This window comes from Trichosurus vulpecula, chromosome 3 (assembly GCF_011100635.1).
Source record: "Trichosurus vulpecula isolate mTriVul1 chromosome 3, mTriVul1.pri, whole genome shotgun sequence".
NCBI lineage: Eukaryota > Metazoa > Chordata > Mammalia > Diprotodontia > Phalangeridae > Trichosurus > Trichosurus vulpecula.
In genome coordinates this window covers 207,114,596-207,130,130 of record NC_050575.1, presented here as the reverse complement: position 1 = coordinate 207,130,130, position 15,535 = coordinate 207,114,596, and the positions used below count along the sequence as shown (strand labels likewise).

At 38.4% G+C, this 15,535-nt stretch overlaps 1 protein-coding gene across 1 annotated transcript in view; it reads left to right on the top strand.

The window, feature by feature from the left end:
- EPHX2 (epoxide hydrolase 2) overlaps positions 1-15,535 on the top strand; it is a 73,601-nt gene that overhangs the window by 36,676 nt on the left and 21,390 nt on the right. The window contains exons 10-12 of the mRNA XM_036751677.1: positions 5,222-5,248; positions 7,081-7,166; positions 14,624-14,735. Of these exons, the coding sequence (XP_036607572.1) occupies positions 5,222-5,248; positions 7,081-7,166; positions 14,624-14,735 (225 nt within the window). The remainder of the gene's footprint in view (positions 1-5,221; positions 5,249-7,080; positions 7,167-14,623; positions 14,736-15,535) is intronic.

Sequence of the window (15,535 nt, the reverse complement as noted above, 5' to 3'; positions counted from 1 at the left end):
GAATCAAAAGACATCAGCCATACCATTTTACGATTGTTACCTACTTCAAAGTCCTGTGGCAACAAACAAGTAACAAAACAGCAGGTGCAGATGCACTGGGAACTGTAGTCACAGCCCTGCATACCGGTGGCCCAGGCCACAGGGTCATCTTCTCACTGGACTGAAGCAACAGTGGGATTTGGTAGCCCCCTGGGTATTTGAGCAGCCTTTTTGAAAGACCACACTGCTTACCTCCTGGCATGAGGAAGGGGCTAGAAAAGGTGTCCTAAAAATTCTGTTTCACCGAACCCTGGCCTTCTCATTGCAGCAAATGGGGATTTATCCTGCAGTCAAAACAGAAAAAAATTTACAAAAACTTTTGCAATGATAATTCCATTCACCATCAGTACATGAAATGTCCATACACTTATGGACAGCATGAAATTCAGTGGACCTGAAAGATAAACAGCTTTTGTTTCAAGAGAACTTAGCAAGTATCACATTGAAATAGCAGCCCTGAGTGAAACAAGGCTGGCAAATGAAGGCCAGCTCACCAGAGTTGGAGCTGGATACACATTTTCCAGGAGTGGTCGCAGTGAAAGAGTGTACCGTGAAACTAGCATAGGTTTTGCAATCAAAACTAATCTAGTCAACAAGCTTGTATGCCTACCAAGAGGAGTGAATGACAAGCTCATGACAGTGCAATTGCCGCTTGCAGGAAAACTCTGTGCTACCATCATCAGTGTCTGTGTCCCATCATGATGAGCCCTGATGAGTTCAAAGAAAAATTTTATGAAGACCAAGAGAGCATCATCAGTGTGCCAAAAGAGGACAAGCTTATGGTTCTGGGTGACTTTAACATAAGAGTAGGCACAAACTATCAGACATGGCAGGGAGTACTTGGAGGAATGGAGTCAGAAACAGCAATGGTCACTTACTACTGAAGATTCGTGCATCTCATAACCTCATCACCTCCACTGTCTTCCATTTGTCTACATGCAATCAAACTTTGTGGACGCACCCTGGCAACAAGCATTGACATTTAATAGACTATGTCAGGGCTGTCCAGTAAGTTTTTATTGAAACAATAGACAATATATTTAGATTTGCCATTTTAGTGACAGCTGTGCTGGTAGCTCGGCTTCATTTACTAAAGCACTTATGTAAATTTCTATGCTTGTAGGTGGGCCGCATAAATCACACTGCGGCCTACATGCAGCCTGCGAGCCACATTTTGGACAGCCCTGGACTATGTCATTGTAAGGAAAAGAAACAGACAGAAAATGAGAGTGACAAAGGTAATGTGTGGTACAGAGTGCTGGAGTGATCATAGACTTATCCTCTCCAAGCTAAATAATTGCATTCAACAAAAGCAGTGGCCCCAAGGAAAGACAACTACCAGAAGACTTAATGTCAACAGATTAGAGTGCCTCTCTGAGTAGGAACACTTCATTGCTAACTTGGAGGGAGAGTTGAACGAACACATGGTTGGCAACAGTGGAACAGAAAAGGAGTGGGCAGCTTTCAGAGGTTTGGTGTATAGCACTGCGTTTACTCATCTGGGCCAGAACACTCACAGACATCAACATTGGTTTGACAAGAGTGATGGGGAAATTCAGAGGCTGCTAAATGAAAAACAAGAACTTCACAGGGTTTACCAGCAGAATAGTTCATCTGTCTTTAAGAAGGCAGCATTTAAATCCTTCAAAAATAAAATGCAAGCAAAGCTTAGAGAGATGTGGGATTCTTGGCTCAGTAAGAAGGCAGATGAAATTTAGTTTTACACTGACAGTAACAATCCAAAGTGCTTTTATGATGTCCTAAAAGTTTTTTATGGAGCAGAGACCTATGGTGTAGATCAACTACTCAGTGCAAATGGAGCCACATTGATTAGTGATAATGCCATGAGATGGGCTGAACACTTCCACATTGTTCTCAACAGACCATCATTGATCAATGCTGAAGCCATTGATTGTGTACCTCAGGTTGAAGTCAATCCTTCTCTAACTGAACTTCCAACTGAAAAAGAGGTTTTGAATGCCATTAGGCTCTTGTGTGGCAAATCACCTGGTGCTGATTCTATTCCAGCTGAGATTTACAAGGCAGGGGGTCCACTGCTCATACAAAAGCTGAATGAAATTTTTCCACTTTATATGGCAAGAGGAGGTTATCCCCCAGGAGTTCAAGGATGCCTCCATTGTCCATCTCTAGAAAGGTAAAGGAAATAGATTGTCCTGTGACAATCACAACAGTGGGGGACTTTCTTAGTCACTGCTGGCAAGATACTTGCCAGAGTCTTCCTTAACAGGCTGATCCTTCACCTGGAAGATGATCACCTACCTGAGATCCATCATGGCTCTAGAAAGGATAGAGAAATGCTCGATATGGTGTTTGCCACCTGACAACTCCAGGAGAAATGCCAGGAGCAGAACAGAGGTCTGTACACAATGTTCATTGATCTGACCAAGACCTTTGATACTGTTAGTCATGAGGGCTTGTGGAAAATTATGGCAAAATTTGGATGCCTGGAGAAATTCATCAGTATTGTACATCACTTCCATGACCACATGCTTACTTGGGTTCTGGATAATAAGTGATGCTCTCAAGCTTTTCCAGTCACCAGTGGAGGGAAGCAGGGCTGTGTACTTGCCCCCATGCTTTTTAGCGTGATGTTTTTAGTAATGCTGTTAGATGCCTTCAATGAGAGCAAAAACAACATCAAGGTCAGTTACCACCACATTGGTGGTAAATTATTTAACTTGAACAAGCTACAAGCCAAGACAAAAGTAGAGGGAAGGTTGGTGCATGATTTTTTGTTTGCAGAGGATTGCAGACTCAGTGCAGCCTCTAAGGCAAGATGCAACAAAATATGGATCAATTCTCTGCTACTTGTGCCAATTTTGGCCTAACAATTAACACCAAGAAAACACAGGTTCTCCACTAGCCAGCCCTGTATGATCCCTATGTGGAACCATCGATTACAGCAAATGGAAAAATATTGAATGCTATGGATAAGTTCATTTACCGTGGCAGTGTAATTTCCAGGGATGTACACATAGATGATGAGGTTGGTGCATGTACTGCCAGACCTAACTTGGTGTTTGGGAGGCTCTGAAGGAAGGTGTGGCAGAGAAGAGATATTAGACTGTCTACCAAACTGAAGTACTACAGAGCCGTTGTGCTGACTTCATTGTTGTATCCTTGTGAAACCTGAACAGTATATCAGTGACATGCCAGGAAACTGAATTGCTTCCATTTGAATTGTCTTAAGAAGATTCTGAAGATCATCTGGCAAGATAAGGTGCTGGATATGAGGTCTTCTCAAGCTAAACTGTAAAGCATTCAAATTCTGCAGAGAGTGCAACTCTGATGGGCTGGCCATGTTGTTTGCATGCCAAATGTATGTTTCCCTAAAAAGACTATTTTATGGAGAACTCACACAAGGTAGGTCACACAGAGGTCAGAATGTAAGGACTCTCTCAAGGTCTTTCTGAAGAACTTTGGAATAGATTGTATGATATGGGAGACACTGCCAAAGGACTGCCCAGCATCATGTGCCTTCATCAAAGAAGGCTCTGTGAGCAAAGCAGAATTGTGGTAGCCCAAAAGAAACATCAGATGCACACGTTTAGAGAAATCTCCATTCCAAATCTTCATGTGGACTATTTGTACCCAACATGAGGGAGAACCTTGTGAGCTCACATTGGTCTGATCAGCCACAGTCGAACACACATTGGCTCCAATATAGTGATATCATTTGGTCGTCTTGGAGAACAAAGGATGGCAACCAACCAACCTTGATTAGACCACATCTGGAGTACTGAGTTCCATACTAAGGAGAAATCTTCGGAGTGTCATTCGTAAGCCAGAGGATATCTAGAGGAAGGTAACTAAGGACTGAGGGTCTTGAAATCGTGACCATATCAGGATCGTTTAAAGGAAGTAGGGATGTTTAGCCTACACAAGAGTAGACCCTCATAGAGCAAGATAGCTATCTTCAAGTATTTTCAGGATCGTCTATGCAGATAAGGGATTAATTTTTTTCTGTTTGACCCCAGAGGACAGAACCAGTAACTGTGGGTGGAAGTTGCAATGAAGCAAATTTAGGCTTGAATTCAGGAAATAAGTTGGATCAATTAGAGGTATCCAAAAATGGAAAGTACTGTCTCAGGAGTTTGTGGATTTCCCCTTATGAGAGGTATTCTAGAAGAGACTGCACGACCAATTATTGGATATGTTGCAATGGAGATTCTTTTTTCAGGTATGAGTTGGATGAGATGGCTACCAAGGTTGTGGATGATGCTAAAATTCTGTGTTTCTATGACAATCCAATAAGCATTTGTTAGACACCAACAATGTGTGAGGCACTGTGCTGGGAACTGAAAATACAGAGACGAAATAAAAAACAGTGCCTGCCCTCAAGGAGCCTCCATTACCTTCAGTTTATACTGTATGTATCCTGTATATACAGAAATGTTTGCATGGTTTCTCCCATTTGATTGTGAGCTTCTTGAGAGTGGGGGCTGTTTTTACTTTTCTTTGTATCCCCAATGCTTAGCACAGTGACTACATATTGTAGGAGCTTAATAAAAGTTTATTGACTGTGATTCCTAAGGGAGATCCTAGAGTATAAGTGAACTCCCTTGCCAAGCCTGTGGACTTTTGCTAGTAATGACAACAGTCCCTAATTGGGCAAAAGAACATATTCAAAGAGGTAAAGAAATACTTGAAATACGGCAGATTACACGATCTCTGTCTTGGAAGAGTTATAATCTAACAAAAGAACAGGACTAAGACATATGACAAAGAACACATCCATGGAAGGCACAAAAATATGCGCTAAAGAAATTGCAGCAGGGCAGAAAATGTCTGTAAATTACTTTGTAGACCTAAAAGTGCTATTTAGCATTTTCTCTCCGAAACTGTTATTCTCATTAGCTCATTCTTCTCATCTGTTTCAACGTTTAGCTGGAAATGACCCTGAAACAAGTGGCCGTCTTGCTATTATCCTCTTATAGTCAATCTTCTATTGACTCTTGCAAGGTGAATGAAAGAACTGCCTTTTTTTCAGTTGAATAAAAGTATGTGCATTCCTGTTATTGTTATCCCTGTGGAAAGAGGAGAAGGGCTAGAGTGATTCCAAAATCAAGATTCTAAGACTAGATACCTGAATGAAGGGGAATCAGCATGTTGAGGTATTGAGGGGACATTTCTAACTTTTCTTATTTTTTTTCTTCCTTAGGAGTTTACTACTTTCCTGGATAAGTTGGTAAGAAATTCCAAACCTTGGGCCAGTCATTCTAGTGTGGAAATAATCAGTGAAGTACTCATGGAAGGAATGTGTGATTTGAGGTGGACCTTGAAAGGTAGCAGAGGGGGCAGAGAAAGGAAGGAGGAAGGTATACTATGGTATACTATGGTGAGGTGGTGGAAGCAGGTGATGGGAAAGGAATACGTGATAGAATGATAGATTTAGAGTTGGAAGGTATTTTGGAGATCATTGAGTTCAAGTATCTCACTTTATACATATGGAAATGGGGAGCCAGTGAGGTTGAACAACTTACCCAAGATCACACAGGCAGTAAGCAGCAGAATGGATATTCCAGCCAGATCCTCTGATTCTAATTCCCATGCTATTTCCAGGTCAGGGCTGGGAAATATAGTTAGCCACATGTTAGTTATAGTTGAAGTAATCAGAGCAAATGAAATCTCCAAGGAAAAGATTGTTAAAAAGTATTGAAAAGTAAAATCTTAGGAGCCTTTTAGGGTACATTTAGGGTATGAGAACAAAAGTAGATGGAAGAAAGACCAGTGGTCCTACTGATAGGAAAATCAGAACAATGTAGTGTAGAAGCTAAAGAGAAAGTTTCTTTTTAAATTTTTTTTCTTTCAATTAACAAGCATTTATTATCTCTCTCTCTCTCACCTCACTGGATAAAAAAAAGGAAAAAGGAAAAACCTTTGTAATCTATATGCAGAGTCCAGGAAAACAGATTCCCACATTGGCCATTACAAAAATACGTCTCTCCTTTTGCGTCTTGAGCCCATTGTCCCTCTTCCAGGAGATGGGTAGCATACTGTGTCATTGATTGGTTCTCTGGAATCATGATTAATCATTGCATTGATTAGAATTCTTAAGTCTTTCCAAGGTTTTTGTCTTTACAATATTGTTATTGTAGAGATCGTTTTCCTGGTTCTTCTCACTTTGCACGGTATCAGTTCACATAAGTCTTCCCAGGTTTCCCTGAAACCAGAAGGACTTCACAAAGGGTCCACTAGGACGTGGGGAATATTCAGTGATACCAGAGGTCAAGAAGAATGAGCACAGGAAAAAAGCTGCTGGATTTGGTGACTATTAGGTGGTTATTGGTAACTTTCTGAAGTACAGTTCTAGAAGCATGGTTGGGATGAAGCCAAACAATTAGTCAGTCTACAGGCATTTGTTAAGTGTCTGCTGTGTGCCAGGCACTGTGCTGGGCATACAAAGAGAAAAATAATCCTCCTCTTGAGGAGTTAACATTCTACTAGGTTAAGCCAAGAATGTTAAGGTGTCATAGACAGGGCAGTGAATATTGACCACTTGTCCAAAAAGTTTGGAAGGTGAGAAACAGGATGCAGGCCTCAATGATTTAGAATTATGAAGTGGAAACTTTTGGGGATTAGGAGACCCTTCAAATTTGAAAGCAAGGCAGAAGAAGCTAGTGGAGACAGAGAGATCAACCAGGGGTGGATAACTGAGAGAGCAGAGTTCTTGAAGAAGTGAAAACAAACAGGAACAAGAAACAGGAAGGCTGTTCATTTTAGAAAAGGGTTGGGATAAGTCCCTTTAAAACAGTGTGGAAGAGGGAATGGGTGGGTCTAGCATCAGATAGATTTTGAAGGACAGAAGATGAAGGATCTCATCTAAGTTGGGGCTAGAGGAGGATGGAGGTTGGGATAGCTGTTATGAGGATTATTTTAGGAAATCCATGAGAGATAAATCAAAAAACCTTGAGCAGCAATATGAGACAAAACTCTATTTTGGAACTTCTTTTAGTTCTTGTTCTTTAAGGCCTGGGTGTTGCCCCTTTGCTTCATCTCATATATGTTTCTATTCTTCAGGGCATTTCCCAAGCGGTGTTTATTGGCCATGACTGGGGTGGTGCCCTGGTGTGGTACATGGCCCTCTTCTATCCAGAGAGAGTAAGGTAACTACAGAACACAGAAAATGGGTGGGGTGGAAAGAGCACCCCTTTCTGGGTCTCAATGTCTGAAACCAGGGGTGGGGAAACTGTGGCCTTCTGGGTCCTTGGGTGCAGCCTTTTGACTAAGTACAAATTTTACAGAACAAAGAGTTAAAAAAGAGATGAGTGGCAGAGGAAAACTTGTGAAAAGAAATTAGAGTGATGCAAGAAAATTATGAAAAGAGAATTAACAGCTGAGTAAAAGAGACACAAAAAAGGTAATTAGAAGGCACAATGGGTAGATCACCTAGCCTGGAGTCAGGAAGACTCATCTTCCACTAAACTCTGTTTGCCTCAGTTTCTTCATCTCTATAGTGAAATGGAAAAGGAAATGGCAAACTACACCAGTATTTTTGCCAAGAAAACCCCAAATGGGGTCACAAAGAGTCATCCATGTCTGAAAATGACTAAACAACACCAACAAATGAGGCACAAAAAATACTGAAAAAATAATACCTTAAAAAACAGAATTAGACTAATGGTAAAAGAAACACAAAAATTCACTGAAGAAAAGAACTCCTTAAAAAGCAGAATAGGCCAGGTGGAAAAAGAGCTATAAAAGCTCATTGAAGAAAATAATTCCTTAAAAATAAGAAATGGCAAAGTAGAAACTATGACTTTATGAGAAATAAAAAACAATAAAACAAAGTCAAAAGAATGGAAAAATATAAGAAAATGTGAAATATCTCATCAGAAAAACAACTGACCTGGAAAATAGATCAAGGAGAGATAATTTAAGAATGATTGGACTACCTGAAAGCCATGGTCACACAAAGGGCCTAGACATGATATTTCAAGAAATTATGAAGGAAAACTGACCCAATATCTTAGATCCAGAGGATAAAATAGAAATGGAAAGAATTCACTGATCACCTCCCATTCAGGATCCCTGAATGGGATCCCAAAATGAAAACTTCCAGGAATATTATAGCCAAATTCCAGAGATCCCAGATCAAGGAAAAAATATTGCAAGCAACTAGGAAGAAATAATTCAAATATTGTGCAACCACAGTCAGGATCACACAAGATTTAGTAGCTTCCACATTAAAGAAGTAGAGGGCTTAGGATATGGTGTTCTGGAAAGGAAAGAAGCTAGACTCATAACCAAGAATAACCTACCCAGCAAAACTGAGTATAATCCTTCAGGGGGGGAAATGAATATTTAATTAAATAAAGGACTTTCAAGCATTCCTGATGAAAAGAACCAGAGCTGCACAGGAAATTTGACATTTAAACATAGGACTCAAGAAAAGTGTAAAAAAATAAACATGAAAGAGTAATCATAAGAGATTTGACAAAATTAAACTGTTACTTTCCTATTTGAAAAAATGATACATGTAACTCCTAAAAACTTTATCATGGCAGTTAGAAGGTATCACAGACATCACAGGTATGAGTCAATTATACTAAAATTTGTATAATTATAATTGTATAAATGGGGCCATGAAGAATCAGACACAACTGAAAAATGACTAACCAACAAAATTCCTAGTAGTGATGAACTGGCCTTAAACTGCTGTCTTAAACCCTTCCATTTCCACACATAAAAATCCACCTGACTCTGCCATTTTGGATGCTTCTTTATTGATCAATAGTTGGCTAAATTCATGCAGACTTTGCTCATTGTTGTTGTACTTTTATTATCCTGTGTTTTCCTCTCTTTCTACTGTGTTCTGATAGAAACAGCTCTGGGATTATAACTTGTTATTAGTCCTTTATATTCATTGCTCTGTACACTCTTGCACAGGTGAATAAAGTAACTGCTTTTTTGGTAGTTGAATAAAAGCATTAAAATGCAAGTGCATCCTCATTACAACTCCTGGATGACAGGGACAATATGCACCTCGTCTTATCTGCATATGATTTTGATCTCCGCTTCTGGTCTTTATATTTTGAAATATTTTTTCCATGTAGCCCGGAAATAATGAGTATTTGGTATGACAACTTCTATTAAAAATATTGTTTTTGATTTTTTTATCCAGACTATGGTGGCAAGAGATTGGTCTGTGATGATTGTATAGTTCTAGTACAGTTTATTGGCTCAGGTCTCCGGTATATTTTGAGGCTTATGTTTGTAGTATGATCCCAGTTCATGAAAGAGAAAGTGCTTCTAATGTACAGTTCTAGGCACCAGGTAATGTGGTTCTAGATACTTTTTTGTTGTTCTTCAGTTGTTTAGTTGTGTCCATCTCTTCTTGACAAAGATTCTGGAGTGGTTTGCCATTTCCTTTTCCAGTGTGTCCCTACTTTATAGATGAGGAACTGAGGTAAATAGGGGTGAAGTGACTTGCCCAGGATCACACAGTTAGTAAGGTCTAAGCCCAGGTTTGAACTCAGATCTGTTAGATCTTCCTGACTCCAGGCCCAGTGCTCTATACCTTGTGCTATCTAGCTACCCTACCTACCACTTAGTAAATCCCGAAGTTTTACAGCAGCGTTACCCTATCACCATTGTTTCCTGTCATAATCTTCATTGATTACTGAGCCCTAACCTCTTGCTGATAGCTCTCCTGTAGTTTCAGTGGTGATGACCTGATCCTGAATTACCATTGTAAGCCCCACCCTTTCCAAAACAAATTTCGCATTGCCACTCATATATTTGAGGCTTTATCGTCACCATGTTGTTGGCTAAGTTCATGTATATGTCATCTGTGGGGAGCCCTTTGATTCCACAATTGGATCTTGGTTCTTTTGTGGGTTCCAACTAGAAGCCATTTTTAGTTGCAGTTAACCAATCTAATGGGATGTGTCTATTACCAGCTTCTACTATTTCTCAGCGAAGTGACATCTGCTTATTGTAAGAGTATTTCTATAGATTTTTTTAATGCATTCTAAGAATGTCTGTCAGGTTTTTTTGGAGTGAAAATTTTAATCTTTTATAACTACCTTTGGGTAATAAGCCCTGTGTTTTCTTAATACCATGCAGGTTTTTCTTAGGATTCTTACAAATCTGTAATGGTCTATTTTATAATTCCAAGGAAGTACAATTAAAACCAAGATTGGATAGGGGTCAGTTGTTTTTTTGTTGTTGTTGTTTGTTTTGTTTTTTTATTTTTAGTTTGCAACACACGGTTCTACATAATTTTGGGTTCCAGATTTTCTTCCCTCCCTCCCCCACTCCCTCCCCAAGATGGCATGGAATCCAATATAACTTCCATGTATAACTTCACATTGAATTAACTTACACATTAGTCAAGTTGTGGAGAAGAATTATGACCAATGGAATGAATCATGAGAAAGAAGAAACAGAACCAAAAAAAAAAACACAACCCAAAAACAAATACAAAAGAGAGAAAAAAAGGAGGGGGGAGAAAAAGGCGAGCATGAAGTGTGCTTCAGTCTGCATTCATACTTCACAGTTCTTTCTCTGGATGTAGATAGCATTCTCCATCGTGAGTCCTTTGGAGCTGTCTCTGCACATTGTGTTGCTGAGAAGAGCAAAATCTGTCAGGGTTAGTCCTCACAGAATCCATATATCTGTGGTTGTGTATAATGTTCTCCTGGCTCTGCTTCGCTCACTCAGCATTATGTTGCATAGGTTTTTCCAGGTTGTTATGAAGTCTGTATCATCCCCATTTCTTATAGCACAATAGTATTCCATCACCTTCATATACCACAGCTTGTTCAGCCATTCCCCGATTGATGGGCATCCCTTTGATTTCCAATTCTTAGCTACCACAAAAAGAGCCACTATAAATATTTTTGTATATATGGGTTCTTTTCCCACTTGTGTGATCTCTTTGGGATACAACCCTAGAAGTGGTATTGCTGGGTCAAAAGGTGTGAACATTTTTATAGCCCTTTGGGCATAGTTCCAAATTGCTATCCAAAATGGCTGGATCAGCTCACAACTCCACCAGCAATGTAGCAATGTTCTAATTTTCCCACATCCTCTCCAGCATTTACCATTTTCCTGTTTTGTTATTTTAGCCAATCTGACAGGAGAGAGATGGTATCTAAGAGTTGTTTTGATTTGCATTTCTCTAATCAGTAGTGATTTCGAGCACTTTTTCATATGCCTATAGATAGCTTTAACTTCTTCCTCTGAAAACTGTCTGTTCATATCCATTGACCATTTCTCAGTTGGGGAATGACTTGTATTCCTATATATTTGGTTCAGTTCCCTGTATATTTTGGAAAAGAGGCCTTTATCAGTGACACTAGTTGTAGAGATTTTCTCCCAATTTTCTGCCTCGCTCCTAATCTTTGTTGCATTGGCTTTTTTTGTACAAAAACATTTCAATTTAACATAATCACTATTATCCATTTTGCATTTTGTAAGGCTCTCAATCTCTTGCTGGGTCATGAATTCTTTTCTTTTCCATAAATCTGCTAGGTAAACTATTCCTTGCTCTCCCAAATTGCTTATAGTTTCAGCCTTTATTCCTAAATCATGAACCCATTTTGACTTTATTTTGGTATATGGTGTAAGATATTGGTCTATGCCCAGTTTCTGCCCTACCATTTTCCAATTTTCCCAGCATGTTTTGTGAAATAGTGAATTCTTAGCCTAGAAGCTGGCCTCTTTGGGTTTATCGAAGAGGAGATTGCTATAGTCATTGACTTCTCCATCTTGTGTACCTATCCTATTCCACTGATCCACAACTCTGTTTCTTAGCCAGTACCAGGTAGTTTTGATGACTGCTGCTCTATAGTGCAGTTTAATATCTGGTATGGCTAGGCCACCTTCTCTAGCATTTCTTTTCATTAATACCCTAGATATTCTAGACCTCTTGTTCTTCCAGATGAATTTTGTTATTATTTTATCCAGCTCTGTAAAATAATTTTTTGGTAGTTCAATTGGTATGGCACTGAATAGATAGATTAATTTAGGTAAAATTGTCATTTTTATTATATTAGCTCAGCCTAACCATGAGCAACTGATATTATTCCATTTATTTAGATCTGACTTTATTTGCGTGGAAAGTGTTTCATAATTATGTTCATTTAGGCCCTGGGTTTGTCTTGGCAGATAAACTCCCAAATATTTTATAGTGTCTACAGTAACTTTGAATGGAATTTCTCTTTCTATCTCTTGCTGTTGGGCTTTGTTAGTAATGTATAGGAATGCTGAGGATTCATGTGGGTTTATTTTATACCCTGCAACTTTGTTGAAGTTGTTTATTATTTCAAGTAGTTTTTTACTTGATTCTCTAGGATTCTCTAGATAAATCATCATATCATCTGCAAAAAGTGATAATTTATCTTCTTCTTTGCCTATTCTAATTCCTTCAATTTCTTTTTCTTCTCTTATTGCTACAGCTAATGCTTGTAGTACTGAATTGAATAGTAGGGGTGATAATGGACATCCTTATTTCACCCCTGATCTTATTGGGAATGCATCTAGTTTATCCCCATTACAAATAATGCTTGTTGATGGTTTTAGGTAGATGCTATTTATAATTTAAGGAAGACTCCTTTTATTCCTATGCTTCCTAGTGTTTTTAATAGGAATGGATGTTGTATTTTGTCAAAGGCTTTTTCTGCGTCTATTGAGCTGATCGTATGGTTTCTGCTAGTTTTGTTGTTGATATGGTCAGTTATGCTAATCGTTTTCCTAATATTGAACCAGCCTTGCATTCCTGGAATAAATACTGCCTGGTCATAGTGTATTATTCTGGTGATAAGTTGCTGCAATCTTTTTGCTAGTATTTTATTTAAAATTTTTGCATCAATATTCATTAGGGAAATTGGTCTATAATTTTCTTTCTCTGTTTTGACTCTAGCTGGTTTGGGTATTAGTACTGTATTTGTGTCATAAAACGAATTTGGTAGGACTCCTTCTTCACCTATTTTCCCAAATAGTCTACAAAGTATAGGAATTAGTTGTTCTTTAAATGTTTGATAGAATTCACATGTAAAACCATCTGGCCCTGGAGATTTTTTCCTAGGGAGTTCATTGATGGCTTGCTCAATTTCTTTTTCTGAGATGGGGTTGTTTAGAAATTTTACTTCCTTTTCTGTTAACCTGGGCAATTTATGTTTTTGTAGATATTCATCCATATCTCTAAAGTTGTCAAAATTATGGGCATACGGTTGGGCAAAATAATTCCTATTTATTGTTTTGATTTCCTCTTCATGAGAGGTAAACTCACCCTTTTCATTTTTGATACAGGTAATTTGATTTTCTTCTTTCTTTTTTTTAATCAAATTGACTAAAGGTTTATCAATTTTATTGATTTTTTCATAAAACCAGCTCTTTGTTTTATTTATTAATTCAATAGTTTTCTTGATTTCAATTTTATTAATCTCTCCTTTGATTTTCAGTATTTCTAATTTGGTATTTAATTGGGGATTTTCAATTTGTTCTTTTTCTAGCTTTTTCAGTTGTATGCCCAAATCATTGATCTCCTTTTTCTCTATTTTATTCATGTAAGCATTTAGAGATATAAAACTTCCCCTAAGAACTGCTTTCTCTGCATCCCATAAGTTTTGGTATGTTGTCTCATTATTGTCATTCTCTTGAATGAAGTTATTAATTGTTTCTCTGATTTGTTCTTTGGCACACTCATTCTTTAGAATTAGATTATTTAGTTTCCAATTAATTTTTAGCTTATTTTTCCATGGTTCTTTGTTACAAACAATTTTTATTGCATCATTATCTGAAAAGTATGCTTTGACTACTTCTGCCTTTCTGCACTGGATTGTGAGTTTTTTATGCCCTAGTACATGGTCAATTTTTGAGTATGTGCCATGTACCGCTGAGAAGAAAGTATATTCCTTTTTATCCCCATTTAGTTTTCTCCAGAGGTCTATCTTATCTGCCTTTTCTAAAATTCCTGTCGCTTCCTTAACTTCTTTCTTATTTATCTTGAGGTTAGATTTATCAAGTTCAGAAAGGGGAAGGTTGAGGTCTCCCAATATTACAGTTTTGCTGTCTATTTCTTCCTTAACTCCCTTAACCTCTCCTCTAAGGGGTCAGTTGTTTTAAATATAATGTGACACCAAACTCAGAGTCAGAAAGACCTGGACTCACATACTTCCTCAGGTGCTTGACTGTGGGCAAGTCACTTAAAATCTCTATGCCTCAGTTTCCTCATCTATAAAGTGAGAGAGTTGGTCTCAGTGGTTTCTGAGGTCCCTTTTAGCTCTGACTCTGTAATCTTAAATCCATGTTCTTCCAATAAATCTCTTACATATTCAGCCACAGTCTTTACATTGGTATCTTTGCACCTGATGTATCTTGCTTGGAGGAGACTAAGGTATTATTAGATAGTGCTGTCAATCATTTAGTTCAACATGACTTTTAGATTCAAGCTTGAAACCTTTAGTCTTAGCTTAATTTTTATTTTCTTTTATGTTAGAGTTATTAAATCCAAATGACATTTATTTTTATTATTATTAGCATTATCAGTGTTAGCATTATTATCAGCATTACTGTCTCCTTAGGGTTCACCAAGATCCTGCCTCTTGTTTTCTAGGGCAGTGGGCAGTTTGAATACACCCTTCGCACAAGTAGATCCAGCTGTACCTTCTATAGAGAGGATCAAAGCCAATCCAAGGTTTCATTACCAGCTGTACTTCCAAGAACCAGTAAGTTGAAGGATGTGGGAACAATAATTCTCACTTGTTTCTCTCCCATTTTCTTCCCCTCCTCCTCTACCCCAGTCTCTGCCAAGGTGTTTCATGTTTCCATTTGTTAGTATTATCTGGCTTCATGAGTCAAAGAGAGTGTCCTATTTCTCCCAGATTCCTCTGATGAGATCTAGAGCTTAGGTGGTCCCTTAAAGCATTGTGCTGAGTGCTGGGAATTAAATAGCCCCTGCTTTCAAGGGGCTTACATTCTATGGGGGGTGATACAATGCCAGCACATATAAATAAATACAAAGTAATTGGGGAAGTCAGGATTTTTGACAACTAGGGGATCAGAAAAGGCCTTGTCTAGGAAGTGGCAGCCCTTGAAGGGAGCTTGGAGTTCTAAAAAGTAGAAATGAAGAGAGAATGTATATCGAGGCAGAGAATGCCATTTATGGAGAAAGCATTTGCTGAAACATGAGTATATGAGGGATGATAATGTGAAATTAGTCTGGAAAGATATACTGGAGACAGATTAGGAAAAGGTTTTTTAGTATTATTTTTTTCCAATTACATAAAAAAACAGTTTTTAACATTTGTAAGTTTTGAGCTCCAAATTCTATCCCTCCCTCTCTCCCTGAGATGGTGAGCAATCTGATATAGGTTATATATGTGCAATTATGTAAAACATTTGCATATTAGTCATTTTGTGGAAGAAAGGAAAAAAAGAAGAGGAAGCAAGGAGGGAAGGAAAGAAGGAAGAAAAAGGAAGGAAGAAGAAAGAAGGAAAGGAAGGAAGGAAGGAAGGAAGGAAGGAA